We start from the raw sequence: 25,992 nt of genomic DNA, 5'->3' as shown, positions 1-25,992 counted from the left end.
ATGCTGACAGGCGACAAGGCGACGCGGACGACACCACTGAATGTCTTGAAGCAACATGGGCATCCATCGACTCGGCTCAAACCCCTTTCGCAACGAAGTTCAGATACGCAGCAGCTCAAGGGATCTGGGTATAAGAAGGTTGCTGTTTCTCGGCCTTCCTATCCATCTTCTGGTTCATCGACATCACACTTTACACATCGTTCTCAGGCTCACGCAAAGCTACTCCTACAATTCACCGGCTGTTCCAGCAACCGCCAAACTCGATATAGAAAAGATGCAGCTCTCCTACGTCCTCGTCCTCGGCCTCGGCCTCGCCTCATCCGCCTCGGGCTACGTCGTCACGATGTACAAGGACCCCAGCTGCCGCGGCGCATCCAGACGGCTCAACGTTTGGGACAACACGTGCTCCAACCCGGGGTTCGACCCAAAGTCCGTCCGGGTCGAGGTCTTTGGAAGTGCGCCGCAGAACGCGCGGTTCTACTCCGAGGCCAACTGCCTCGCCGGCACGGTGCTGCAGGGGCCCTGGCGCGCTGACCACGAGAACTACTCGTGGAAGATCGGCGCCTGCCTCGACATGAAGGGCTGGAGCATCAAGTCCTTCGGGTCCCGCATCGGTTGAGGGGATGGCGAGGAAAGAGTTCCCATGTGAGCACCCTAGGCGCCGGAGTCCATGTTGTGCATACTGACGTGACCGAGACCAGAGGAATCTTTTGGGGTCGTTGGCCTAGGAACTATATTTTGATGCACGACACTCGTTTTGCAAGACGATCAGCAGTAGACTACAGGCTCAGGGGATATACCATATGCGGTCCATGCTCGTGTGTAGTAGCTGTTAAGAAACCTGTTGGACTGGGATCTTTACCGTGATGTAGTCAACGTACTGTGATCTTTACTTTCACTGACCCGTCTTTCCTGCTGCTCTATATTGTGATTTGTGAAGTCGAGCAGAGAGAGAAGAGGCTGGTAGCGAGTGCGCGCGCAGTCGCGTTGCGCCTTTTCACGTCCAGCCTAAAGAGGAGGATAGGGCTTGGAAAGGTATGGTGGAAGACACCTAAGCTGATGGATTGAGGCTTGCAGGACCGCGACTCGTCCATGGGATGGGGATGGACCTGGATGAACATGGCAGATGTGCTTCTGAATGTTGTAGAAGACATGCCTTATACACTTGACGAGGCCTTGGTATCAAAGAGACGAGCAGGTCAGGAATACAACAGAGCGCAAGAAGACAGACAGACGGACGTTTGGGTACGAAAACAGGCTCAGTATGTCCTGCAAGTATACATTACTGTGTCATTCCTTGGTGGGATGTTGAAAGATGTAAGAGCAAGCAGCGCCTCTAGATTGTCACCCCTCCGCTGATTCAAAGTCCGGGAACCAAGGCCGACTGGCAGTCTTTAAATAACGCCACTCCTCGAGAGCGAGGAAGTTGTTGGACTGCGGGACGGCCCGAGGTGATCGGATTCTTGTGGTACATTAGGGGCCAAAAAGAAGAAGGGAAAAGAAGCACACGGCCCGAAAGTCGCAGACAGGGTGGCCTCAGTCTCGCCCAACTTCAAGTTTCTATATCGTCGGTTTCCCCTGCTTGGACCGAATAGTACCTGGGCAAGTAGCCAAACAGACCACCATGTTCCAAGTCATGCGCCTTCTCGCTTGTCGTCAAGGTCTTGGTCTTCAGGGTTGCGCTGTGTATGGTTACATCCAGATCGCGCAACTTCACATGTTTTGTTCCAGCCGTGGGGGATGGAACAGGCATCGCATCTTGATGAAGTAGAAAGCACCACAAGGAGCCAGACATCAGCGCCCGTCGGGTTGCAAGAGTCTCTCGTCTTGGCCCTTACCTCCTCACATGTCCGCCCACTATTTGTGTGCGCAAATGCACCAGTATCCAGTTTTGTGTTCCCAAATGTCAACAAGTGTAAGCAGGCGAGCGCTCGGATGGCCAGTGCCTGGGGAAAATGACGTCTGAGCCTTGACTACTGACTCGGGCGGGGAGGGGGCTCGGGTGCTGCCACCCACTTGCGCAAGCCCCTCATCATAAAAGACCGAAGTAAGGCAGCCTTACGCACTCGTGAACTTTTGGGTTCGGTAAGAAAACCCAAGCTGTCGTCTCAAGAATCGACCGAGGGGGACGGTTACGGAGTCTGGGCCGACGCTACCGTAGGAAGTCAGTTGGGCTGCGCGGTCAGAACCATCTTCCCCAGCCGAGGGGGCTGAAGGCGACGAATAAAGTCCAATTCTTGTTATCCCTTTCCCCCTGTTGCGATTTTGTGCATGGCGTGCATCATTTGCGAGTCTTTCATCTGGCCAAGGTATACGGTATCCGTAAACCGTAAGAGAAAGAGAAGAAAAACAGAAGAAAAACAAACAGGGCCCCAGTAGGCAGCCCGGCAACGCAGGCGCAAGCTGCAGCCCCTCCTTCCCCAACGTCCAATGCGAGTCTCTCCTGCTTCTTGTGTGGAGTGTCTCATTGGATGGGAGGGGCAGGGAGGGGCAGAGATAGATACGAGAGGCCAAATAGGGGGCAATGTCGAGGTACTTCAAACCTACAGAAAGTTTCTCCTGATAAAAAGTATAGGGTGATGAGTGCCTAACGGCAGGGTAGTCTCAGGCTGCGAAGGGCACGTATCCGTAATGGGCGACTACGGCTGACACACTGTGTCAAAAGTTGGATACCGCATTAGGAAAGGAAAAAACATGCTCCCGCATCCAGTATTGTGATTTGGTTCCCCCCTCCCTCGGTTGATTCATATCATCTCAGTCAGTCAAGTCACTGCGACGGGCAGTCATCTATCCATTTATAGCATCTCCAGTCGACCTGCGGTACCTCCTATCCATCAAGCCAACACCCAGTCTTACATCTTTGCTTTCCCAGTGTTGGTTTCTTTGCTTTCCTGTCAAAGAGCAAACAGCCAGTCAGCCAGTGTGGCTTTGCAGTGTTGGGTTGGCGCTGAGGACATTCTCATTCCCTCTCAACCAATCCAGGGTCTCCCCTCAAGATTGATCACTCCCCTCCTCCCACCAAGCAAGCGCACCAAGTCGGAAGCAGTCCAAGCTAGAAGCACACGGAAACAACCCCTCCTCGGTTACTTGCATTGGGCACTTGCTCCTTCCCCACACTCATTAAACGCCCTTTTCCCCTTCTTTTGATACCCACTTTCACACTGTCGGCCTGTTGGAAGTGGCGTTGCGTCAAATAATCCAAGGTGAGGGACAAAAGAACAAACTGCCTAGGTACTAAGCGCACTGTATCCAACCCAGCGTACTGAGCAGAGTACCTCTAGTGCTAAAACAGGGGCAGAACTACCCGACAGTCAGTCTCAGCTACCTAGCATGCAACCCAGACAATCCTTTTGCTGACTGACTTGACAACCAGAATTTGTTCCCTAAGTCTCCGTCTGCTGCTCCAGCATTCCAGCGATCCAGGTTGGTCTCTGTCTCTGTTGTTCCTGCTGCTGCTGTTACCCTCCCCGCGCACCCTAAAACCTATTGTGTCTCTTTTCCCCTACAGTACACACACTACCTACACCCTTGCTGCTACCACTGCCACTGTCACTTCTCCGGCCCGGTACCTCAAGAAACGGGCGGCTCTGCTGGGCATTAGCAGTACACAGCACAACGCACCTGCACTTGCACTTTGATCGTCAACAACCTCGCCAGGTCCCGCTCCTATTTTTCCCTCCCCTTTCACCAAACCCATAGGGACAAGGTGAAAAAAAAATTCCTCTCACTACCCTTCGACTCACTCACTCTTACACTCTCACACACACTCCTCTGTCTGTTGTTGTTGCGTCCAGCTTTTCTTTCCGGTACGCCCTCTAATTCTCTCCAGACAAGACCTCGTCTTTTTAATACAATACGGACTCCAGGGCGATCCTACCTCTCTCTACCCACCGGTCGCTTTTTCTCTCTCACAAACCCTATCCTCTCTTCCTTCCTCTCTCTTTCTCTCTCATACACACCACTCTCGACCTCTCACTCGCTGCCGACTGCCGACGGACCCCCCCCTGGCACCCGTCTTACTGCGCCAACTTTGAACCCGTCGTCTAGACCGCCATCGCCGCACAAGCAACCGCAACCGCCCACCCCGCGTCTTCCACCCCTCTGGCCTACTGCTGCTTTGACCTCAGGTGCAGTGTGCCTCGAACCCTTCCCTCCCACCTGACACGTGCAACCTGCCAACGAGCCCCCCCCTTCCGAACAACACCTCCAAACATCGGCACTGGCTCAGCCTTACCTTCTTCATACCACCACATTTTGAGCGGCAAACATGTCGAGCTCAGAGATCAACCAGGTTTTGGCCAATTCGCTGTCGCCTGGTAAGTTTTGCTTCCTCATTTTCCCTTCGCATTCCGCTGCATCGCATTTCTGTCACCACCAAACCCCCTCCCGCCCCTCTTCTCCTGTCTGCCGTTCTTCAGTCGCCAGAACAATGAAGCAGACTCTGCTTCTCCTTGGCTCCTGTCCCAACGCGCATCACGAACACTCCCCGATCTGAAAGACGAGGCTGACATTTCCAACCAGACGCGAACTTGCGCAACGCTGCCGAGCAGCAACTCACACAAGCCGCCGACAACAACTTTGTATGTGCCCGCCCACTTTTGGACGCCGACTCCCCCCCCTCCTCCGCCCCCCACCGCTGCTGGCAAATTTGCTAACCAACTTTTCTCTCAATAGCCCCTATACCTCGCAACCCTCGTCCAAGAGCTTGCAAACGACAGCGCAGATGGCTCCATCCGTGCCGCCGCTGGTCTCGCTCTCAAGAACGCCTTCACCGCCCGTGACTTCGCCCGCCACCAGGAGCTTCAGGCAAAATGGCTCCAGCAGACTGATGACGAGACCAAGACCCGGGTCAAGGACCTGACACTTCAGACCCTCTCCTCATCCAACGCCCAGGCCGGCCAGGCTGCCGCCCAGGTCATCTCCTCTATCGCATCCATCGAGCTGCCGAGAGGCCAGTGGCAGGACCTTATGGGCACTCTCGTCAAGAACGTCAGCGAGGGTGGCGAGCACCAGAAGCAGGCCTCGTTGACCACGATCGGTTACATTTGCGAGAGCCAAGATCCGGACCTGCGGACCGCCCTCATCACCCACTCCAACGCCATCTTGACCGCCGTCGTCCAGGGTGCACGCAAGGAGGAAACGAGCCTCGAGGTTCGCCTGGCCGCCATCACGGCCCTCGGTGACTCCCTCGAGTTCGTCGGTAACAACTTCAAGCACGAGGGCGAGCGCAACTACATCATGCAGGTCGTCTGCGAGGCCACACAGGCCGATGACTCCCGGATACAGCAGGGCGCCTTCGGATGCCTCAACCGCATCATGGGTCTCTACTACGACAACATGCGCTTCTACATGGAGAAGGCCTTGTTCGGCCTGACCATTTTGGGCATGAAGTCCTCGGACGAGGACGTTGCTAAGCTGGCCGTTGAGTTCTGGAGCACCGTCTGCGAGGAGGAGATCGGTATTGAGGACGACAACACTCAGGTAAGAATGATTTGCCGTCACCCTCTTGCTGAGAGACGAATGCTGACTTTTCCCCTGCTGCAGGTTGAGAGCGCCGACCAGATGCGACCCTTCTACAACTTCGCTCGTGTGGCTGCCAACGAGGTTGTACCCGTTCTCCTTCTGCTCCTTACGAAGCAGGACGAGGATGCCGCCGATGACGAGTACAACCTGGCCCGTGCCGCCTACCAGTGTCTCGCTCTCTACGCCCAGGCTATTGGTGCCGCTATCATTAGCCCCGTCCTCCAGTTTGTTGAGGGCAACCTGCGTGCCGAAGACTGGCACCACCGTGATGCCGCCGTTTCTGCGTTTGGCGCCATCATGGACGGCCCCGATGAGAAGGTCCTCGACCCCATCGTTAAGCAGGCTCTTCCTATCCTGATCGGCATGATGGACGACAGCTCCTTGCACGTCAAGGACTCGACCGCCTATGCCCTTGGTCGCATCACCGAGAGCGTGTCCGACAGCATTGATCCCAACCAGCACCTGGACCCTCTCATCCGATCCCTATTCAACGGCTTGATGAGCAACGCCAAGATAGCATCATCGTGCTGCTGGGCGCTCATGAACTTGGCTGAGCGCTTCTCCGGCGACCTCAGCGACGCCCAGAACCCTCTGACCCCCCACTTCAACCAGAGCGTCACCAACTTGCTCGCCCTGACGGCCCGCCCCGATTGCGACTCCTACGTCCGTACCGCCGCCTACGAAGTCCTCAATGTCTTTGTCCAGAACGCCGCCAGCGAGAGCATGGCGCCCATCGCTTCCTTGTCCGGCGTCATCATTGAGCGTCTCGAGGGCACCGTCCCGATGCAGAGCCAGGTTGTCAGTGTCGAGGACAGAATCATGCTGGAGGAGATGCAGACCAGCCTGTGCACAGTGCTTCAGGCCATTATCCAGAGACTGGACAAGGAGATCATCCCCCAGGGCGACCGCATCATGCAGACTCTTCTCCAGATCCTCAGCACCGTCGGCAGCAAGTCCAGCGTGCCCGACGGCGTTTTCGCCACCATCAGCGCCCTTGCCAACGCCATGGAAGAGGACTTCTCCAAGTACATGGAGGCATTCACCCCCTTCTTGTACAACGCCCTCTCCAACCAGGAAGAGCCCAGCTTGTGCTCCATGGCCATCGGTCTCGTTAGTGACCTGACCCGATCCCTTGGCGAGCGCAGCCAGCCGTACTGCGACAACTTCATGAACCATCTGCTGCACAACCTCAAGGTTAGTTGAAATGTCCCTTGCCCCCACACCTCATGTTTACGTCTGCATCCACGTCCTCGTTGCTTGCAGTCTCTTGCGTGTCAAATCTTTTGCTAACAATACTCGCAGAGCACCGCCCTGAGCAACCAGTTCAAGCCGGCCATCCTGCAGTGCTTCGGTGACATTGCTGGCGCCATTGGCGGCCACTTCGAGACGTACCTGTCCGTCATTGCTCAAGTTTTGCAGCAGGCCGCGACCGTGAACGCCGGTCCCGAGGGCCCGTACGAGATGTACGACTACGTCATCTCTCTTCGCGAGGGAATCATGGACGCCTGGGGTGGCATTATTGGTGCTATGAAGTCCGGCAACAAGAGTATGTATATGAACAGCACAACGCCGGTGATCTCTACTAACACAACCACAGCCCCTGCTCTCCAGCAGTACGTTCCTTCGATTTTCCAGCTTTTGAACATGATTGCCAGCGACATGAACCGTAGCGAGGCTCTCATGAGAGCATCGATGGGTGTCATCGGTGACCTCGCCGATGCCTACCCCAACGGCGAGCTCGTCGACGTCTTTCGCCAGGAGTGGCTCACCGCTCTCATTAAGGAGACGAAGACCAACCGCGAGTTTCAGCCCAGGACGATCGAGACGGCCCGCTGGGCGCGTGAGCAGGTCAAGCGTCAGCTTGGCGGCTCTGCGAACGTCATGTCGCAGACTTGAGTGTCTCGACCAACCGACGCTGCTTTTCGGCTTGTTTGATTATCTACACCCACACCCATTCCCCCAAGCCCAGCACATATCCTGGAGCAGCCGGCTTCAACTTGTCCAAGCCCGGCTCTGCGTCAAAACGAGGAGAGAGAACAGCCAAACACCCAACTCTTGCCACAACACAGTATTGAAAATGACACGGAGCCCTCTCGCGTGTATATAGACACCAACAACGCACCACCTCACCCCTCACTCCCAGGATTAATTTCACCAAATACCCCTTGCAAGCACATCACACCACATCATGACACTGCACCTGATTTAACTTATCCCCCCCCCCCCAAACCAACACATCAACAACCCCTACCCCCTTTGGCTGTATCTTCTGGACTGTTTTTTTTTCGCGCAATGGACGGCTGGCTAGAGAGAGGAGGCGGGAGTTCTCATTGGCATGTACGCCTCGCATAGAAAGCGCGGTGGCGACCCAAAAATCATGTAGAAGGAGTTTCCCCCAGAAGGAACCGGGAGTTTGCCATTTTTATCTTTCCGACGGGGAAATGAGAACAATGAGAGACGGGGAAACGAACAATGTCAACACCAACTTCGGAGTCGGCCGCATTCTTTCTTGGGAGAAGCGAACCCAGTCAAGTGATTGGGGTCCATCAGGAAAGGAGGAGTTGAACTCTCTCAACTGTGAGAGGTGTTTCTCTAGGCCATACTTGAATGCGATTTCGTCGGGGTGTCTTTTCATCGGAATTGATGCTTTCGCGCTGTGTGGATGGGGCTGGAGAAGAGGAAGCGCCTTTGCGGAATGGGCTGCTGATTCGAAGAGTGTTGGTGGATGCAGTTGACACGGAGAAAGAAAGAAACCAGCAGAGGAAGACAAAGGCGGCGCATAGCAGGGTGCTTTGATGGGACCAAGTGGTTTCTGTCTAGCACTTGCTCGATAGTCACAGGAGAGAGAGCGTACAATGAATTTTGCCCCCTTCATGCTGTGGACCTTTTGACCTTTTGGTGACCGTTCGCTGTGAGCAGAGATGAGAGTGGTGGATGTGACGTCAGCCCTAAAAACCAGTGATTGATGCCAAATCAGCATTTTTTCTAGAGTCTGAAATGATTGACCAAGCATTTGGCTGGGGTAGATGTTGAGATTGATCTAGCTGCATTGCTGTACAAGCCTCTTGTCCCAAGGACTGCCAGCTACATTTGTCTTGACAAAGAAAGCGAATAAATACTTGTTTTGTAGTGTCAACATTTTGGGGAAAAGGGCGCTTTGGGGGGGGGGGGGGGGGGGGGAGGGGGTTGCCTCTTTGTTGCAACCCCATCTAGAGCAGTTTACAGATACTTGTTAGGAAATAAAGCGATGGATACGGGTGATGGCTTCTATTCCCTGGCACAGGACACCCCAGAAGCCTGGCTGAGGTCGGGTTTATAGCTTTGATTGTCGTAGCAGAAGGGAAGAAAAAACACCAAGAGGGTTTGATTTTTATTATTATTGTTATTCAACCCACACAACACAGGGCGCTCAAGGGCTCAAAAATTTAATTGAGGCTTTTCGTTTTCTTTATATACAATCAAGGAACAGAATTGACTTTGGTATCTCGATCTCTTCAAAGAAGGGGGGCAAAAAAAAAACACTCATGGCGGGTGATGTACAGGGCAAACAAAGGAACCCTCAGGGGGTCCCGAACTCGAATGCACCCTCCTTCTCCTGACCTGCCATGGAAGCTCAGGTACTGACCGCCAGCCTGTCTCTGTCCGGCGAGGGGAGTGTGGAGGAGGCGCGGCCTTGTCCTTCCGCGCCGTCCGCCAAGATTACATGTCATGGAGAAAGGGACCGCGTCTTTCTCATGGTCTGTCTTGGCGGCTGGCCATAGACCGACGGATGGATGCTCTTGTTACAAACGAGTAAAACGAATGGTTGCATCATAAAATTATGTAGACCCAAACCAGCCGAGACCTGCGGCGCCGTTTCCGATCCAGCTCGTCGCCTGGACGGGCGCCTCGCCGTCGAACCAGCTCTGCAGCTCGCACTCGAAGCCGTCAGTGCCGGGACCGAGAACGATGGACGCGGAGCCCGGCGAGTTGTAGAATGCGGCCACGGCAGCCGCGGCTGTCGGGTCGTACGGGTTTGTCGATGGCGGGCCGCCCAGGATCGGGCTCGCCGTATCGAAGGTGGCGGCCTGTACAAGTATTCCCATGCCGTTGTTCGGGCTGTATGGCGGGGGAGCCTGGGAATATATGGGTGAGGAGAAGTGCGGTTGCAGCTCGGGGGGAATCTGCTGCATATGGGGCTGGAGGATTGGTTGTTGCGAGTGGTGCTGCTGTTGGTGGTGGTGGTGATGATGGTGCTGCTGTTCTTGTTGTTGTTGGTGGTGGTGAGTAGAGAGGATTTGGTGTTGTGGTGACTGTTGGTAGTGGTGTTGCGAATGCTGTGGCTGTTGATGATGTGGCTGATGAAGTTGCTGTTGCTGCTGTTGCTGGTGGGTGGTGGCCAAAGGCGGAAGCGGAAGCGGAAGCGGGAACAGGACAGTGTTGTTCTGCTGATGCATCTGCTGCTGCTGTAAACTCGGGGACGGGCTCGGAGGAGGAAGAATAATGGACGCGCTACTGCTGGTGCTGTTGTTTCGTAGTGATGGCGGCGGCGGCTTTTTCTCGTCCAAGGGCGTTGTGGGCGGGCCAGGAAGCTGATACTTGGGCGCCTCTGCGCGTGGTCCCTTTGTGGTGAAGTTCGAAGGCGACGGATGCAGTGGGCGGAGGGTACGATCGTTCTGAGAGGTCGAACGAGAGTCAGCATCTCCGATGGGCGTGAGCACATGCGAACCGGACAAACATACGCCGTCAGCCATGCTGCCTTCGAGACTGAAGGCAGCTGCTTTGGGATCACGCGAGAACCGCTCTAACGATTCAAGCCAGCGAGAGGCCAAGGGCCACGTCTGTTTGGACTCAATGAGTATAGACATGCAGCGTTGCAGCATGTTCGGTGCTTGGGCGACAATGGACTTGTCCGAGCAGACTAGACCCGTTAGCTGGGACGACACACACAACATTGGCAAATGAGGGCTCACTGTTCCGGTATTTGGCCAAATAGGTCGAGAAGAGGCCGCAGCTGTAGACACAGAACGATGCCATCTGAGCTCCGACGCCCTCTTCTGAAGACCGGACACTGAACTGAGCGTCAACCTGCTCATACAGCTCCCGCACGTTGCGAAAAAGGTCGTCCGACATCTGGGCGAAGAAGGCTCGGCGCTGGGGATCCTTTTCATCCGTCTTGATAATACTGTTTCGGTTAGCACTCGCGCGAGATGTTGAGGGAAAGCACCGACGAACTTATCAAGATACGCCCTTCTCAACACGATGTTGCAGAGCTTCGTGATCATGGTAACTCCAAGATAAGCCTACGGCCGTCAGTCAGTCTAGTCCACTCTGGCTCTGGACCCCCGACCTACCAAGTCTTCGCCGACCGACTTGTGCCCTTTGAGCAGGACCATGCTCCATCGGTGATCTTGTGGGAGCTGCTGTTCCCAGTTCCAAAGTTGTTTGGCCATGATGGCGTACTCGCTGGTTGGATCCCAGGGCTTGGCGCTCTTCATGGTTGCCATGGCCCTGCGCGCGACCTTGCCCCAGTAGTAATGTGCCTGCATCAGGCTCGCAAACAGAGACCGGGACGGTTGGTGGATGAGGGAAGGGTTCTCGCGTGCGGGTGGAGTATCTTCGAGGGCCGCACGGGAGAGTGGCTCGCGGCCGTAGGCGAAATCCTCCTCGTTACTAGGGAGCAATGCCGTTATATCATTTGCGGCCAGAGAAACGGGCGAAAGAGCACCGCAATGAAGGTTGTCTTGGCCTATCATGCTGTTAGCAGGGACGCCTTGCACATGTGATGCTGATCACGCACTGTGTAACATCCACTGGAAGTTGTTAGCATTGGCCCTTTTCCCTGGAGTTGTTTTGCTGGGCTGCTCGACTCACCAAAGTTCTCCGGGCAGATTCCGCTCTGATGATCATCTCTCTGGTAGGGTTCTTCATCTTGTAGAACTCTTCCCGGTGAAGGTGCATCAGCACGGCCATCCTGGTAGCAATGCCAATGTTTATCTGTCATGGGTCAGTCAGCCGGAAGACTACTCCTCAGGACCTCCAATCTCAGGCAAACCTACATAGCTTCTGTTCCTCCATCCGCTCCCTTGCTGAGCAAGACTCAATAGATAGAAAGCTTGACAACGCTCTAGAGTGGGCTCCTGATATAGCTCGTTCAGCGCCAGGTTACTGGCCCGCTCCATGAAGTAGTCGACGGCCTTCATTTCCCCTTGGTATCTCTGGGCCAATGCGGGCGAGAACCGGGCCGAAACACTGAGGATGCCGAGCAGGAGGAAGACGCTGACGGAGCGGTGGTCTCGCTGCAGCTGCTGTGGGAACAGCTCCTTCGGGATGAAGCCAAGCTGAAAGTACTTGCGCGTGAAAATGTGGACAGCGTCAATGATGTCGGGAAGCGGCGGGAGATATTCCCATTCGTCTGCAGGCTTCCGGAGCGCTGGCGTAGACAGCCCCTGCGGGACGGACGCGACGGACGCGCTCCGCTTTGCCTTCTCGGCGTCCCGCTTGGCGGTTTTTTCGGCCCTCATGCGAGGGTGTCGATACTCACGATCCAGATCCGGTTGGCCGCGCTGAGGGAAGACGCTGCCATCAGTTAGTTTGGAGACTCGGTGGCGGAAATCGATCGACTTCATCGGTACCATTCACTGGCTGGGATGCCGGCTTCCGCGCAAGATTTACATGGCGGTTGTCCCTTCTCGTGCATGCATTTGCTTCTCATGCGGCGACACCTGGTTGACGTTTAGCTCACCGAGTCACGAGTCGCCCAGTGGGCCGACAGATGAACCAAACCTTTTACAGGCGATGGGAGCTCTGCGCTTGATGGGCGGCTTTGGGCCGTTTTGATTCTGCTGCGTGATGGGATCAAGAGCGCCGAGGGAATCGCTCCTCGCGCTTCCGGCGGCATTCGTGTCGGCGCTCATGTCCGAAGCCATCATGTTCGGCTTGGCGCCTTCATCACCGTACTCCATTGTGCATCGAGACGGCTAGGTCCAGCCTCACGGTCCACTGGCGAGAGACGGTGTTGTGGTGTGGGCAAGGTGTGTATGCAAGCAAACACAGGTAGACTAGACTGAAACCTGCGGCAGGGTGGAATTGACTCTGTGATCGGTGGGAAAGGGAACGGCAACCTGGAGATCGACGCGAAGGATTCGCGGAACACGGGGAGTCTGTTGGCGAAAAAGCAATGCAAAGCGAAGAGAATCGAAGTAAACCAACAGTAGTCTCAGAGACCGGGGTCGCGTGAGTGAACGTGGGGGCGAGAAGAGGATTATACAGGTGCAGTCGGCAAAGCAAAGAATACGCAGGTAGTGGAATGAGTGAGTGGTGGAAAGAGAAGAGCAGAAGAAAGGCTGCTGCGAGGCGCCAATGACATTCCCAGATGTTCCAGAAAGACGCACTAGAGCGGGTAATCTTGTGCAGGTTTCGACGAGACGAAGGGAAGCCCAAACTGTTAGGCACTAGTTCCTGTTGTTCCCCCCCCTGAAGGGTTCAAGCGTGGGTTTTAAGTTTACCGGCGAGGCTCGTTTAGTGATCGGCACTCGAAGTTGGTGCGGAACTGATGGCGTCAAGCGGACCCCAACACCAGGAAGAAAGGATACGTTACGTCTCTGGCGAATCCGTCTTTAGTACTCTACATCGTATATCTATTGTCGAACAATAGGGCGAAGCAAAGCCCGGCTACCAGGAGCTTGGACGGGGAGGGGAGGGTCTATGAGTTCGTTGGCTGGTAACTCGACGAAGACTGGACGCCGTCCCACGTGCAATATCGAAAGGAGATGCCAAGCCTGGAGCGCAAAAGGAGGTGGACCATGCGCTTCCCTTCCTCAGTTCCTCTGTAGCTGGCACAGACCAAGCAGTGAATGTTGGGTTGGGGGTTAGAACAGGGGTGTGTGTGTGTGTGATACGGTTGATTGGAATGTTCAGCACTGCGAGCAAACGGCGCGTCAGAGGTCGAGACCACGGCGGTTGGGGCTTCTGCTTCCGGAGACAGCATCCGATGTCGTGCTGGAGTCGAGGCAGCCATGGATATAGCTTGTCGCCGTTTGTCTGGCGCAAGGACTAGGATAGGGTGTGGCGGGCGCAAGATATCAAGAAGGGGGGGAGAAAGGCGGCTTGCGGCGTTTTTCGCGAGTCAGGCTCGGCGAGGCTTGATTAACGTCATGCGGAGACATCGCCGGTTAGGAAAGGACCACTGTATCTCCCCGCGGGGCAATTGGCAAATGAATGTAGCGTCGGATATGGGCCAGGCCGGAGCGCGACACGACGGATCGGGATTGGGAGGGAACGCGGCGAAGTTTGGTGATTGCCGGTCTCACGTGCTCTCATCCGTCTGTCCTCACATTACTTTGTTGATAAACCTAGCCCAACAGTCGTCGAGTCACAATTGAAGCACTCGTTCGTAGGCAGGTTCCAAATTTCGATTGGGCCTGGCCTGATCGGCTGCGATGGCCTCCTGGTTGAGTCAAGAAGCGTGGTGCGCCGGCCATCTTTTACCTGCAGGGACCATCTTGCCGAGAGCTAAGACACAACTCTCTTTTGTCGTCGCTGACAGATCGCCCCCCCGATGGCTTACGCTACTTGGAAAGGGGCAGAGTTGGCTTGGTGACGCAAGGGGCTACATTCTTATTGTAGCCGAATATCCTACGTCCTTCAACGCCGTTTGCAAAGGTCATCGTCAATGGTGACCCCCAAGTTTTGATTCGACCGTGCCCGGGGCTGTCGGACGACTGGGCACCCTGTGTGTGTCCGCCGTGACCAACCGGGCGCCGAAAGTCTTGTCGGCTCCATCAGACGGGCCGTCCAGTAGGTATCCAGTCGTCCCCGGCTTGGCGCCCTCCTGGTCATGGCCGCTGGAGCTGAGGAATCCGTTGATGTGATGGGTCTCTGTGCGCCGCTCAAGTCTGAGAGATGTGTACTTCAGATGCGATGGCCATGTCATTACTGTAGAGCCGCTTTTCGACAGCCGTCGGGTTCAAACGATGCGCTACATGGACAAACGAGCCATGCACCTGGGTCGCGGTGGCTGTGCGAGTTTTTCAGGCAATCTGAGGAGGAGGAGGGCAGAAGGGACTCTAACTTCCACCAAGAAATTGATAATGAAGCCTATGGGAAGCCCAGCTCATTTCTCCTTCCCCGAGTTAAACCCTATCTACAGAGTACACCACCTACCTAGGGACGTGGGTAGATAGGTAGGCAGGCAGGGCAAGGCACCTGCCCAGTCGAGACATTGATTCGTGCGGTGACCAGTGCCGTGGCTAGTGCCATGGCTGGGGTTGTGGCTGGTGTCAGTTGCGACCCACTACTCTCCACCCCCTCCTCCTCTGATGCATTCATCAACAGCAGCAACAGCAACATGCCACCGGCTTTTTTCCTCTGCGGCATTGTGGCCTTGTCGTTCTTCTTCCCCATTCTCGGTCGTCCGGGGGGTTTATTGTGGTTTCTATAATTATCCACAAAGGCATACCGTTTCTCTCTTTCTTACACTGCTATGGAGACCCGCATTTGTCCAAACTCAAACTCAAAGCCTACTACGCCTCGGGCTTCCTTGGGCTCATCTTGCATCTTGGCAACTCTGGTCCTGCTGCAGTGCAATAAGTTCAGTCAACTTCGTGCCGCAATGCAGGCACATATTCTCCGGACATTCCTCTCCCCCTGTTTCCAACGTGGTCGGCTGTCCGGCAGCCTCTTCAAATCACAGCTAACGAGTAATGACAGCTACCGATATGCAGAACACGAGCATATTGGGTAGGTCGGCCGGCGACAGACGCCACTTCTCCAACAACTCGGCACTTGGTAACCCGAAGTCGGGGTAATCCATAGCCCCCAAGTGCACTCCACACGCCCTCCAGCTGCCCAGCTTCCCCCAGACCTCGGGGGTTGCTTGGCGATCTTGAAAAACCTAGATGCGCTCTGTCACCTCTCCCAATCTCTCAATATCCCGATCCCCCGAGCAAACGAGCCCTCTAGCGAATTTCCCACTTATCACTGCCCGCCGCCGCCTCCCAATGCATCTGTTGCGGAGAACAGGGTAGGGCCCTGCTTGCGGTATGCGTCGCCGTCGACACCACCTGACCTCCGTTGCCCCTCCTCCCCAACCACCAACACCGCTTTCCTTTGCATCGTCACCCGTGAGTGTGAGCTGGAGCTAGTAGCAATTTGGCTATGCACTTCTCCACACTCTCCAGGAACAAGACGAACGACGAGGGGTAAAATGAGGAGAAGAGCGGTGCCGGCGTGCCGGTTGCGCGGTTTGATGCTCGTTCGGGTTGGCTCATGCAGGGGGGGGGGGGCTTCAGCCGCGAATGGTATATATTCAGCTGTCCGTCACGCCCGTTTCTTGGGTTGAGGTAGCATTGTGAACTCAGTGTGGTCTTCCGTGTCTCTTTTACCCGTGACGTTGAAGCCCAAGATGAGGAGCAGTCTCTTCGTCGCCGCCCTCGGGGGTCTCGTCTCCAACGCACTCGCCGCACCAACCCAGGCAGAGCCCTTCCTCACCCAGATCGACAACCAGACGTGGATCATCGGCAACGATGTCTGGAACATGACCCAAGGCCTCAAATACGGTGTGAAGCTCAACTACAAGAACCGCGACCTTGTCGGGAACGCCGTTGGCCACTATGTCAGCTACAGTACGGACGGACTACCCACATTGTGACCATGTTACACCCCGGGACCCTTACCCAACTGACAGTAATATAGACGGCGCCGCCAACGACATCGCCTGGACCTCGGCCAGCATCGCTAAAAAGGGCACTTACGAGGGCAAGCCCTTCATCGACGTAAAGTTCACCTCCATCGACGGTGACTTCCACTGGGTGATCTTCCAGGGGCTCGCTGGCGCCTACCAGTACTTCGTCAACCACAACCTGCCCACGCTGGGCGAGTTCCGTACCCTCTGGCGCCTCGATAACGCGACGTTCCCCAACGGCAAGACGGGCCTCCACGACAAGCCGCTGCCGCCGCTCAGCGACTACCTGCCCGAGAATAAGGTCCAGGACGAGACCTGGCGCACGCCCGACGGCTCCGGCTACATCACGAAGTACGACTTCTCCGACTTCATCCGCACCCAGAAGTACTACGGCGTCTACGGCGACGAGGTCGGCAGCTGGTACATCAACGCCGGCAAAGACTACTACAATGGCAACCACCTGAAGCAGGAGCTCATGGTAACCTTTGGCCTCTCTTCTTCGTCCCACCCGGGGTCCCTAAAACTAATAAACACGTACACAGGTCCACCGTGAGAGTGCTACCGGCGACGCCGTGCAGCTCAACATGATCCACGGCACCCACTTCCAGGTCTCTGCCGTCGACGTCTTCCCCGACGGCAAGATGTGGGGTCCCTGGCTCTGGTACCTGGTAAGCAAAATCCAACCCTATCCGTCCTGCCCGGGAAGGAGAGCAGCGCTGACATGCCCTCCCTCCTCCCCAGAACGACGGCTCCAAATCCGACGCCGAGTCCCGCGCCGCCTCCGAATTCGCCGCCTGGCCCTACCCCTGGCTCGATGACGCTGCCTACCACTCTCGCGGCACCGTCAAGGGCAAGCTCCTCCTGTCCGACGGCCGCCCCGCCGCCGGCGCCGCCGTCTTCCTCGGCGACAACCGCCCCACCAAGACAGCCCTCGACATGGGCTCCGACTACTACTACACCACCTACGCCGACGACCAGGGCGCCTTCGAGATCCCGCACGTCCGCACCGCCGCCAACGGCTACGCCCTGCAGGCCTGGTCCAACGGCGGCGCCCTCGCCGACGTGACGACGCAGCTGCTCTTCAACGACGTCGACGTCGCCGACGCCCAGACCACGGACCTGGGCACCCTCGCCTGGGCTGTCTCTGACCGTAAGCGCCTCTTCCAGGTCGGCGAGTTCGACCGCACCTCGCTCGGCTTCGCCCACGGCGGCGACCCCTACTACGGCCACGCTATCATCGCCTCGTGCCCGGCCAACATCGTCTTCCGCGCGGGCTGCTCCAAGCCGAGCGACTGGTGCTACGGCCAGACCCACAGGGGCAACTACACCATCAGCTTCCGCATCGGCGAGCTCCCCTCCCCGGCGCCCGAGACGGCGAACCTGATCGTCTCGCTGGCCGGCTACTCAACCGGCACGAGCAGCGTCGTCCTCGCCAACGGGCAGCAGGTCGGCAACCTCACGAGCGGCGCCGTCGGCGCCGACTCCACCTCGGGCCTGCTCAACGACCCGTCCGTCTACCGCAGCGCCACGGCCGCCGGCGAGTGGCGCCTCTTCCAGTTCCCCGTCCCCGGCGCGCTGCTGAGGCAGGGCGAGAACGAGGTCACATTCCAGCTGACGCGGAACACGACCTGGAGGGGTTTCATCTGGGACAGCATCGTCCTGGAGTGGTGAGATTCATTGTAACATGTGTGTGTCCATAGTACATAGAAACCTGTCCATAGAAACGTGTGCATACCCGTACATCAGCCATGTAAAAGAAAATAGCATAATAATAAACGAGTGCCATGCCATGGACAACTGAGTCCTGCATTGTGGAGCAAGTGAACACGGAGGGGCGAGGTAGAAGGTCGAATCTCTCAATCATGACATCGATATTTGAATGGAATACAGCCGACCACCTTCACCGACGGACACCCCTCTTGCGCAGTATCGCATACTCTTAACAGTACTCCATACACGTAAACATACTTTTTCCTTCAAGGAACCCACCTCCCCTGTCACCATGCGCTTTCAAACACCCAAACAAAACCCAACACCATCAAACGAGTAGGCTCCTCGGTAAGACGCGCCACGAAAGCCCGTCAACTAGGCGTCAGCCGCGGGCGCGGGTGCATCGGTTGCTGTTCCCGCGCTCTTTTCCTCGGCCTCGTCCTTGGGCGCCGTTTCCGTGTTCGGGGGGGAAGCCTCGGTAGCCGGCGGCGGCGTCGGGTCTACTGCCTCGGGAGCCGCGGAGGCAGGAACTGGTTCGGGGTGCTCAGCAGCCGTAGCGGGTTCAGGTGTCGCCTTCTGATCCCCGTTCTGCTCCCCATTCTGCTCCTCAACTTTCTCCTGCTTCGGCTCCTCCGGCTCGATCGGCGGGACATCCGGCAACGGCACAGGATTCGCGATCTCAGGCAGTTCTGCTGGTTCCGGATGGGGTGCGGCAGGAGGCTCGGGAAGCGGGGACTTGCTTATCTCGGCTTGGCGATCCAGCTCCGTCTCCAAGCCGGCGAGCAGGTCCGGGCCGTCGTCCTCAGGCACCACGGGGACTTCGACAGGCGGCGGCCGGTTTGCTTCGGACTCGGCAACGATGGGTTCGGCTGGAGTTTCGACAGTAACGTCAATCGGCGCCTCGACAGGTGCTTCGATGGGTGCTTCAATGGGTGCCTCGATGGGTGCTTCAACGGGTGCCTCGACAGATGCCTCGACAGGTGCCTCGATGGGTGCTGCTGGCGCCTCCATGGGCACATCAACTTGTACCTCGACAGGCACATCCACTGGAATCTCGGGCGCAAAATCGGCAGGTTCCACCACAGGGGGCTCAACAGGAGCCGGCGGTTCCAAGATGGCTGCAGGCGACTTGGCCGGAGACTTCGCAGGCGACTGGACTACCTCTGCAGGCTGCTCCATCACGGGTGGCGCGAGCGGCATCTCCTCAACTACCGGAGCGCCGGATTCCGCCTCGGGCGCTGGAGGCTCTTCAATGCTCGTTGTCGGGAGCGGAGGGCTCGTTTCCTTCTTTTCCGTGACATCTTCAACGGGAGGAGCCAACGTTTCCTCGGCAGGCGCTGCTTCTGAGGTCGAAAGGACTTCCGGAACCTCAGGAACGTCAGGGACCTGAGATGCTTCAGGCTCATCGGGGATATCCAGCACCATAGCATCCGGTGGCGCCTCATTCGAAGCCATCGTCTGGTCCCCACTTTCTAGTCTGGTACCCGAAGCCTCCGTCTCGGCCGTTGTTGCCAGCGAGAAGGTGGACCTGGTCTCTGCCATAGGTGAAACGATGTCCCCGACCTTTTCAGCGGGAGGGAGAGACGCCGACGCATCTTGGGCAGCTTCCGTCGTGGTGTCGATAGTGGAGAGCTGGTCAACGTTCGCGTTGAACGGTTCGGTGGGTGCTTGCGAAGGAGATTCTGGTCCATCGGTCATGGGCACATCTATCGACTGAGGCTCACCCTGAGGCTCACCCTGAGACCCGCCTTGAGCCTCGCCCTGAGCCTCGCCCTGCGGCCCACTCCGCGGCTCAGCCTTCGACTCATCCTTCGACTCATCCTTCGACTCAAGCTTGGGAGCCAAGGCTTCTGCAACAAGGGAGAATTGCGACGATGGCTCTGTCGGGGACGGCAGAACGACGTTTTTGAGAGGGCTGCCTTTGGGCGACGAGTTTGCCAAATGCATGGCCGGAGGAGGAACGAGATTAACAGGGTTTACAGGTGGTGCGGCCCGCTTCGGCACGGGGGATTCGGGGTCGGTCAGTTCGGTCGAAGCGTCGAGTGCCGGCGTGGGCACGGAAGGAGATGCGTCGGCCATCTCCTGGTCTTGGCTGTCAGTGTTCTCGCCGTCACGTTGTTCCTCGTCTCCATCGTCGTCGCCCTCGTCGCCGTCGTCATCGCCGTCGTCGTCGTCGTTGTCGGCCATCTCGCTGTCGGGATTGTTGGAGTCCTCACGCTCTTGCTTGACAGCCTGTAACTCAGGTCAGTTACGAGTTGCGGAGTTCGGCCGCCGATCCTGATTGTTAACTTACTGTCTCTGTTCCTTCGGCCCCTTCAACCTTGGGTACCACGGGAACGCCTTCTGCTGGGGGCACCGCGCCCGGTGCGCCCGGTGCGCCCGGTGCCGGCGCAGGCAAAGGAAGGACCTTCTTCTTGCGCCCGCGGCCCGGACCGGGCTTATTCTTCTTCTTGGGGGGCGGCGGCCGTCGCACGCGCTGGGGCGGTGCTTGCGCGGGGTCGACAGCCGCGGCGGGCACGATGGTCGTCGAGATGATTTCGCCCTCAACCGCCTGACCCTCCTGCAGCGTGATCTCTTGCGTGTACGGGTTGCCAGCGGCGTCAACCCTCCGCACGGTTGCCTTGGTCACCGTCGCGCCGGGCGTAAAGCTACTGACCGTCTTGGATGATATCGTGACCGTACCCTTCCGGCGCTTTGCGAGGTGCGAGACGGGGGAGCCCTCCGAGTTACGGTTGATCTGCTTCCACAGCTTGACCTGGAAACCCTTGGGGTCGGCATCGTCCTCCTTCTTGTCCGGCTTCTCTGCCACGGCGTCGGCGTCGGCCTCTTCATCCTCCGTGGGCGCGGGTCTCTTATAAAGAACCCCAGATCTCGCCGCACGCAGCAAGTCCTGGCTGTGTTGGGGCAGAAGGCCTGCGTCTTTGGGCATGCCCCATGGGAGCTCGACGTCCCAGATGTCGTTCTTTTGCGTCGTCTCGGCGGGCGCGGGCGGCTCGATATTCACCCACTCGTGACGCCATTGGCGCACGGGAAGGCCCTCAAAGTCATCGTGTTCGGTGTACCCGCTGCGGTTCGCGCGTCGAGTCTATAGGTCATCCACGCGTTAGACCCTGCTGCCCCGCGTCGCGAACCATGGTTCATGGTCCGTAGCTCAGGCGCGCAATTCTGCTCGAGAGGAAACTTACACCCGGCGCCATTTTTAACACTAAAAGAGCTGTATATAATCACCAATGGTATCCAACAGTAGCCAAAAGCCCAAGCAAGTCGAGGTTGTCACGAGCCACGCGACAAGGGGTTGAGTGAACGTGAACTTGACGATGTCGCGCTTGGCTTTCTTGGTCACAAGAGCTGAGGGGTATCTGCGCCGGCTCGAGGAAGTCGCGATTAAAAAGACAAAGAAAGAAAGAAGATTCGCGTTGTCAATTGAATGTAGGCAATGCGACACGCGCGAGCGCTTTGGAGTGTGTTTCGTCGATGGACCAGCTGAGCTACAGCCAGAATGCCCCGGGATTGGCTCCACCTGGAAACCCAGCCTTGTCGCGACTCGACAAACCGTAGCGGCGCTAGTGTCACGGGACGCGACACGTGACTCGTTGTCGGTCAAGTTCGGTGAGCGCTTGGTCCGAAATCAATGTGGCTGCCATGGATGGATACGGGAGTGTCTCCTTGGGCCCCTGTTGTCCTGGTCAAGGTCGCGAGGACAATGCGAGTTTGGCGGACACATGAATCTTTCGTTGTGTGCATCCTCTATCGCCTGGCATGGATTTTGTATATTGTCCAAAAGCCATCCCATACGTTCTGAAACACTCATACCCATCTCGAGTGTCTACATACAAGCACCATCATCACGGAACCGCAACACTCGGGAGTCTCAAGTTCATAATCAAGGCCCAGCACTCGTAGAAACTCCATTGCCATGTCTATATGCTCCAAAAAGCCCTGGTCGAGAAACAAAATAAAGGACAATTCCGGAGTGGAGGCTTTTTGCATTCGGGAATCCCCTCCGCCCCCTCCCGTTGTGATATCGTCAGGAATTCGACGTTTCGCCCGCCCGCCCGCCCCTTCTTCTTGGTTCCGCACAGCATGCTGGTGATGTACACTTTTGGCCCTCCTCTCACATGATATATAGTACACAAACGCCCGATCATCGGTTTGACTCGGCGTGATATTAAGACGGCATTTCTGACGGATTTTGTTTTTCATTTGCCTTTAGTCCCAGCTGTGTAGTTTGTCAGCACTGTGACACGAAGCGGCGGGACGCCGAGAAAGACGCGGAAAGACGTACCCTTGGTCCTTTTGCCTGACGATGTCACCCTTGTCGCCCTTCTGCTTGCCCTACTCGCCCGTCAGCACCATTATCACACTCCTCTAGATTGTCGGGATAGACCTACCGCGGCACCGCCCTCGACCACTAGTCGGTCGAATTGGAAGAACTGGCTGACGACCGTTTGCCTCTGCGCACGAACGTTAGCCCTGGCTCTTCAACGTCTGCTCCACCAGCGCTTTGCCAGACAAACACCGTAGGGCTGCCCCAACGGGCTCGATAAGGATGATGTACGGGGCGAGAGCTGCGGAGCAAAAAGATTAACCAACCTTCAGGCTCTGGAGGTCGTTCAACCCCTTCTGAATCAGCTCCTGCACCCGCCGCGGGTCCTCGACGTCCTTGTTCTCGCGGAAGGCGTCCCTCGTCCGGCGCTTAGCATACTCGCGGAAGTTGTAGGCCGCGAACTGGTCGCCCGTCTTCAGGAGCTGGCGGTACTGCGCACGCCCGGGGAGGGTGTCCTCGTTAGCGATCTGATGACCATCTCTTTCCCTTCTCATGCTCTTCACACCGCGCCCCTCTTCTCAACAAGGACTCATTGCTGGAACAGGTGACGAGAGTGTGGGGAGGCGACAAAGATGACATCGTGCATCATGCATCGTTCACCGGGGAAAGAAGGCGCTGCGGAATTTTCGCCAGACGTACCAGAGACCGCACCTGCTGCGGCGCATCGCCCTTGAGAGCCTGTATCGCCGTCGCCATCGTATGCGCTTTAATCTCGCTGAAGGTTGTTCGCGTGGTGGCGGTAAATTTCGCTGGTCGAGGGAGTCAAGTTGCTGCTGGCCGGATAGGAATAATTTCGGAGGGTGCAGAGAAGAGGCGGCACCCGCCTAGGTACCTACCTACCTATGATGCAAACGCCCCTCGGCGTTTAGCGCAGCGGGAAACAGCGACTCGGCGCACGGCATTTTTGCTAATCCGGGTGCCGGAGCCGATCCTGTACCTCCAATTTTTGTTACCTTTCGGACATTTGGGGAGCCTTTCACCTAGGCATGCCGGGTGAACCACTCACGTCGCCTGAATCACGAGGGGGGGTGACTTCAGTGGACATTTATGGATTTCGGATATATCGGAGGCAGCGTCAATTAGAGTCTGGATCCGGGCGTTCAATGCGAAGATGCCATGATCCACGGGGAGTCTTCCTTGGTGCCTCGCATCGAGGTCTTTTTTTACCTTTTTAGTGTTGTGTAATGGTTGGACAAGGGAGCTAGCCTTTGCACAATCTCTTATGGCACAATGGTTTTCAACACTTTCAATGCCAATTCCGTGCTGTAGGTAGGTACTTCTATTAATGCTTTAATTATCTACAATTGCTAGCCCTCATCCCACCCCAGGTATCTGACTTTGCCAGCTGATCGGCCTGCGCAGTCCAGTTGAGTGCTGCAACCGTGTCGTAACAGTATGTGTACTTTGAACAAATATGTATAGTGCTTGTCCTTGTGCCTCACACGCAGTCTCACCATAAAATATCGGCAAATCAAGGCAGGCTCATGAACAGCTTCTCCATCTCGGGATAATTAGGTGTGCTGGCGACGAGTGTTAGTCACTTGGTCATGCAGCCTGTCAAGTCTGAAAGGAGAGAAAGAAAGGGTTACGCACCCCATGCCCGTAACGGGATCCCACCCTTGCACCGCGGAGAAGCCCTTGGTACCGCAGCCTGGGTTGTCGCCATTGGTCACGTCGTTGAGGATCTCCGGATGCGCGTAGAGCGTCGGGTTGATGAAGCCGACCGGCTTCTTGCCGGCCTCGATGCGCTTCTCGTTGACCAAGTTGATGATGGAGCCGACGACGGGCGCGGAAGCTGTTGCGGGTGTCAATTTACTGCCTATGCGGAAGGGGGAGCAGGAGCAGGAGCGGCATCGACTTGAACAGACTTACCAGAAGTGCCAAAGGACAAGGAAAACTTTCCGTTGACGGCCGTCACGTAGTTGGCGCCGTTGGCCGAGATGTCAGGGAACCCGCGGACGGTCCTGGAGTTGTTGTAGCGGTCCGCGCCGTAGGGCGGCGCGTTCGTGGCGTAGTACTCATCCATCGTCTTCTTCTGGTAGTCGGGGACCGCGAAGATGTTGGAGAAGCCCCCGCCCGAGAAGATGGCCTTCTGGCACGCGCTCTCGGGAGTGTGGACGGTCGAGCCCTCCAAGACCTGCGTGGCGCCGACGGACGTCACCCAAGGGCAGCCTCCAGGGAACGACGGGTTGAAGATGCCGGTCTTGCCCTCGTTGTAGGCGCCGGTCTGAGTGTCTATACACTGCTGGCCGTTGCCGGCGACGCCCGAGTCACCAGACGAGTACAGGACCGTGACGCCCTGGAGGCCGAGCTTCATGTACTCGGCGCACTGGCGTTCGACGTACTTGCGGCCGAGATCCGCCTCGTTGAAGCCGTAGCTCGTGGAGATTACGTTAACCAGTGGCGCCGACCCGCAGACCTTGGGGCCGTATTGCCCATCAATGTTGGGGTCCTTTGAGCCGCCACCCTGGAAGGTGCAGTAGCTGCCGTCGATGGCATCAAGGAAGTTGTTGAAACTGGCCCCTTGGTTCAGGTCGCCGACTTGATAGAGCGTTGTCTGCTGGGGGAAGATCAAGGCCATGGCGAATTGTAGGTCGAGCGCGGACTCGCCGTTGAAGCGGAAACTCTGGTTCTGGGTTTGCACCACGGCGTTGCCCACCAGACTGACAATGGGAGTGGCGCCCTTGAGGCGAGGTTCGAACTCGTTGAAGTACATGTCCAAATCCGTCTGGAGGAAGGCCTGCGGCGTGTACTCGACGATGCCGAGTGTGTTATTAGACGACTTCAACGATCCGGGAGGCGTGGCATAGAGCGCGCGCAGACAGTCCGGGGTGATCATGGCATCACACTGCTCCAGATTCATGAGGGCATTCATGACGACTGCGCCCTGCTTCGGTCCAAAGCCGCTGTCGGGAGAACCTTGGATGGCGGCGGACTTACCGCCGGTAGCGGTAACAGCAACAGCCCCTTGTTCCGCAAGGAACGCCCTCTTCTTCAGTTGGCGCTTCTTCAACTCCTCGACGTGATGCTCTTCGAGGTCGTGGTGAGTGTTTTTCCTTTGCGCACCGATGCGCTGGTCAAAGTGGACCGACGGGGTGATCATGTCGATGTGCTCAACCAAGTGCTCCGGAACGTGGTACTTGTCGCAGGCAATGTGCATGTGCCCTTGCTCATGCTTGTAGACGTGGTACTCGGTCTTCAAGAGCCGTTCGACCTCGCCGACGGTGCCGTTGAACTGCACCCAGTTGCGTCCTTTGGAGAGCTCAATGCGGCTTCTCTGGATGCCCTCACTCTCGAGCCACTGCATGACGAGAGCGATGGACTCTTGCCTCGGGGCAAACATGTTGATGATTTCATCATGAGTCCAATGCCTGCCGTAGTTGGGGGAGTCTGGATGCGCCACGTTGTTCATGAACTCGTTTGCGCGGTGAAGGTTCGACTGGGCAAGACCGATTCGAACAGGCAGCCTGGCCATGGTGTGCAATCGGTGGTTCTTGGCCCATTCGCTTCTCGCGGGGTGCCGCTCCTCGTGCACGACGTGCTTGTGCGACCGTGTCACCGGGTTTGCAAAGGCCACTGCCGCAAGGGCGGTGAGTAGGGTGGCAACGGCGCTTAGCTTCATCGTGTCTTCTCCTGTCGTTGTCGTGGTTGAACTTCTTCTTCCTCAACTCACACATCCAGTTGAACCTACGCCAGAGGAACCGAGCGACGAGGCTGGCTATTTGTTGATATTCAAAGTACACCGGCTGCCGTCCAGTCATGACGAAAC

General features: G+C 56.9%; 8 protein-coding genes across 8 annotated transcripts; 3 read left to right on the top strand and 5 right to left on the bottom strand.

The window, feature by feature from the left end:
- Positions 1-274: 274 nt before the first annotated feature.
- On the top strand, positions 275-619 carry CDEST_07930 (uncharacterized protein; the record flags this gene model as incomplete). The annotated part of the gene is made up of 1 exon (XM_062924089.1): positions 275-619. One exon carries the CDS (start codon positions 275-277, stop codon positions 617-619), a length of 345 nt encoding a protein of 114 aa, XP_062780140.1.
- Positions 620-1,454: 835 nt separating this feature from the next.
- Positions 1,455-1,838, bottom strand: CDEST_07929 (uncharacterized protein). The gene has a single exon (XM_062924088.1). It carries the CDS (start codon positions 1,793-1,795, stop codon positions 1,553-1,555), a length of 243 nt encoding a protein of 80 aa, XP_062780139.1. The 5' UTR covers positions 1,796-1,838; the 3' UTR covers positions 1,455-1,552.
- Positions 1,839-3,564: 1,726 nt separating this feature from the next.
- Positions 3,565-8,455, top strand: CDEST_07928 (Putative importin-beta domain, armadillo-like helical, importin beta family). The gene is made up of 6 exons (XM_062924087.1): positions 3,565-4,316; positions 4,522-4,580; positions 4,675-5,481; positions 5,545-6,717; positions 6,826-7,069; positions 7,121-8,455. Exons 1-6 carry the CDS (start codon positions 4,268-4,270, stop codon positions 7,417-7,419), a joined length of 2,631 nt encoding a protein of 876 aa, XP_062780138.1. The 5' UTR covers positions 3,565-4,267; the 3' UTR covers positions 7,420-8,455.
- A 572-nt stretch (positions 8,456-9,027) lies between these two features.
- CDEST_07927 (uncharacterized protein) lies at positions 9,028-12,971 on the bottom strand. Its single transcript, XM_062924086.1, has 10 exons — positions 12,289-12,971; positions 12,138-12,227; positions 11,562-12,081; positions 11,377-11,499; positions 11,303-11,315; positions 10,857-11,251; positions 10,738-10,805; positions 10,476-10,687; positions 10,245-10,423; positions 9,028-10,178 (listed from the first exon to the last, which is right to left on the bottom strand). Exons 1-10 carry the CDS (start codon positions 12,465-12,467, stop codon positions 9,342-9,344), a joined length of 2,616 nt encoding a protein of 871 aa, XP_062780137.1. The 5' UTR covers positions 12,468-12,971; the 3' UTR covers positions 9,028-9,341.
- Positions 12,972-14,851: 1,880 nt separating this feature from the next.
- On the top strand, positions 14,852-17,871 carry CDEST_07926 (Putative Galactose-binding-like domain superfamily, galactose mutarotase-like domain superfamily). Its single transcript, XM_062924085.1, has 4 exons — positions 14,852-16,127; positions 16,198-16,664; positions 16,729-16,854; positions 16,928-17,871. Exons 1-4 carry the CDS (start codon positions 15,908-15,910, stop codon positions 17,855-17,857), a joined length of 1,743 nt encoding a protein of 580 aa, XP_062780136.1. The 5' UTR covers positions 14,852-15,907; the 3' UTR covers positions 17,858-17,871.
- Position 17,872: 1 nt separating this feature from the next.
- CDEST_07925 (uncharacterized protein) lies at positions 17,873-21,379 on the bottom strand. The gene is made up of 3 exons (XM_062924084.1): positions 21,082-21,379; positions 20,190-20,981; positions 17,873-20,128 (listed from the first exon to the last, which is right to left on the bottom strand). The coding sequence occupies exons 1-3, from the start codon at positions 21,091-21,093 to the stop codon at positions 18,272-18,274; spliced, it is 2,661 nt and encodes an 886-aa protein (XP_062780135.1). The 5' UTR covers positions 21,094-21,379; the 3' UTR covers positions 17,873-18,271.
- Positions 21,380-21,638: 259 nt separating this feature from the next.
- CDEST_07924 (Putative complex 1 LYR protein) lies at positions 21,639-23,042 on the bottom strand. Its single transcript, XM_062924083.1, has 5 exons — positions 22,863-23,042; positions 22,490-22,654; positions 22,288-22,350; positions 22,182-22,231; positions 21,639-22,115 (listed from the first exon to the last, which is right to left on the bottom strand). The coding sequence occupies exons 1-5, from the start codon at positions 22,917-22,919 to the stop codon at positions 22,106-22,108; spliced, it is 345 nt and encodes a 114-aa protein (XP_062780134.1). The 5' UTR covers positions 22,920-23,042; the 3' UTR covers positions 21,639-22,105.
- Positions 23,043-23,488: 446 nt separating this feature from the next.
- On the bottom strand, positions 23,489-25,992 carry CDEST_07923 (Putative peptidase S53, activation domain, Sedolisin domain, peptidase S8/S53 domain superfamily). The gene is made up of 3 exons (XM_062924082.1): positions 24,096-25,992; positions 23,817-24,018; positions 23,489-23,743 (listed from the first exon to the last, which is right to left on the bottom strand). Exons 1-3 carry the CDS (start codon positions 25,843-25,845, stop codon positions 23,695-23,697), a joined length of 2,001 nt encoding a protein of 666 aa, XP_062780133.1. The 5' UTR covers positions 25,846-25,992; the 3' UTR covers positions 23,489-23,694.

Source organism: Colletotrichum destructivum, chromosome 5 (genome assembly GCF_034447905.1).
Source record: "Colletotrichum destructivum chromosome 5, complete sequence".
Taxonomy (NCBI): domain Eukaryota; kingdom Fungi; phylum Ascomycota; class Sordariomycetes; order Glomerellales; family Glomerellaceae; genus Colletotrichum; species Colletotrichum destructivum.
The sequence above is the reverse complement of the archived record's forward strand: the minus strand, read 5'-3'. Positions and strand labels throughout refer to the sequence as shown.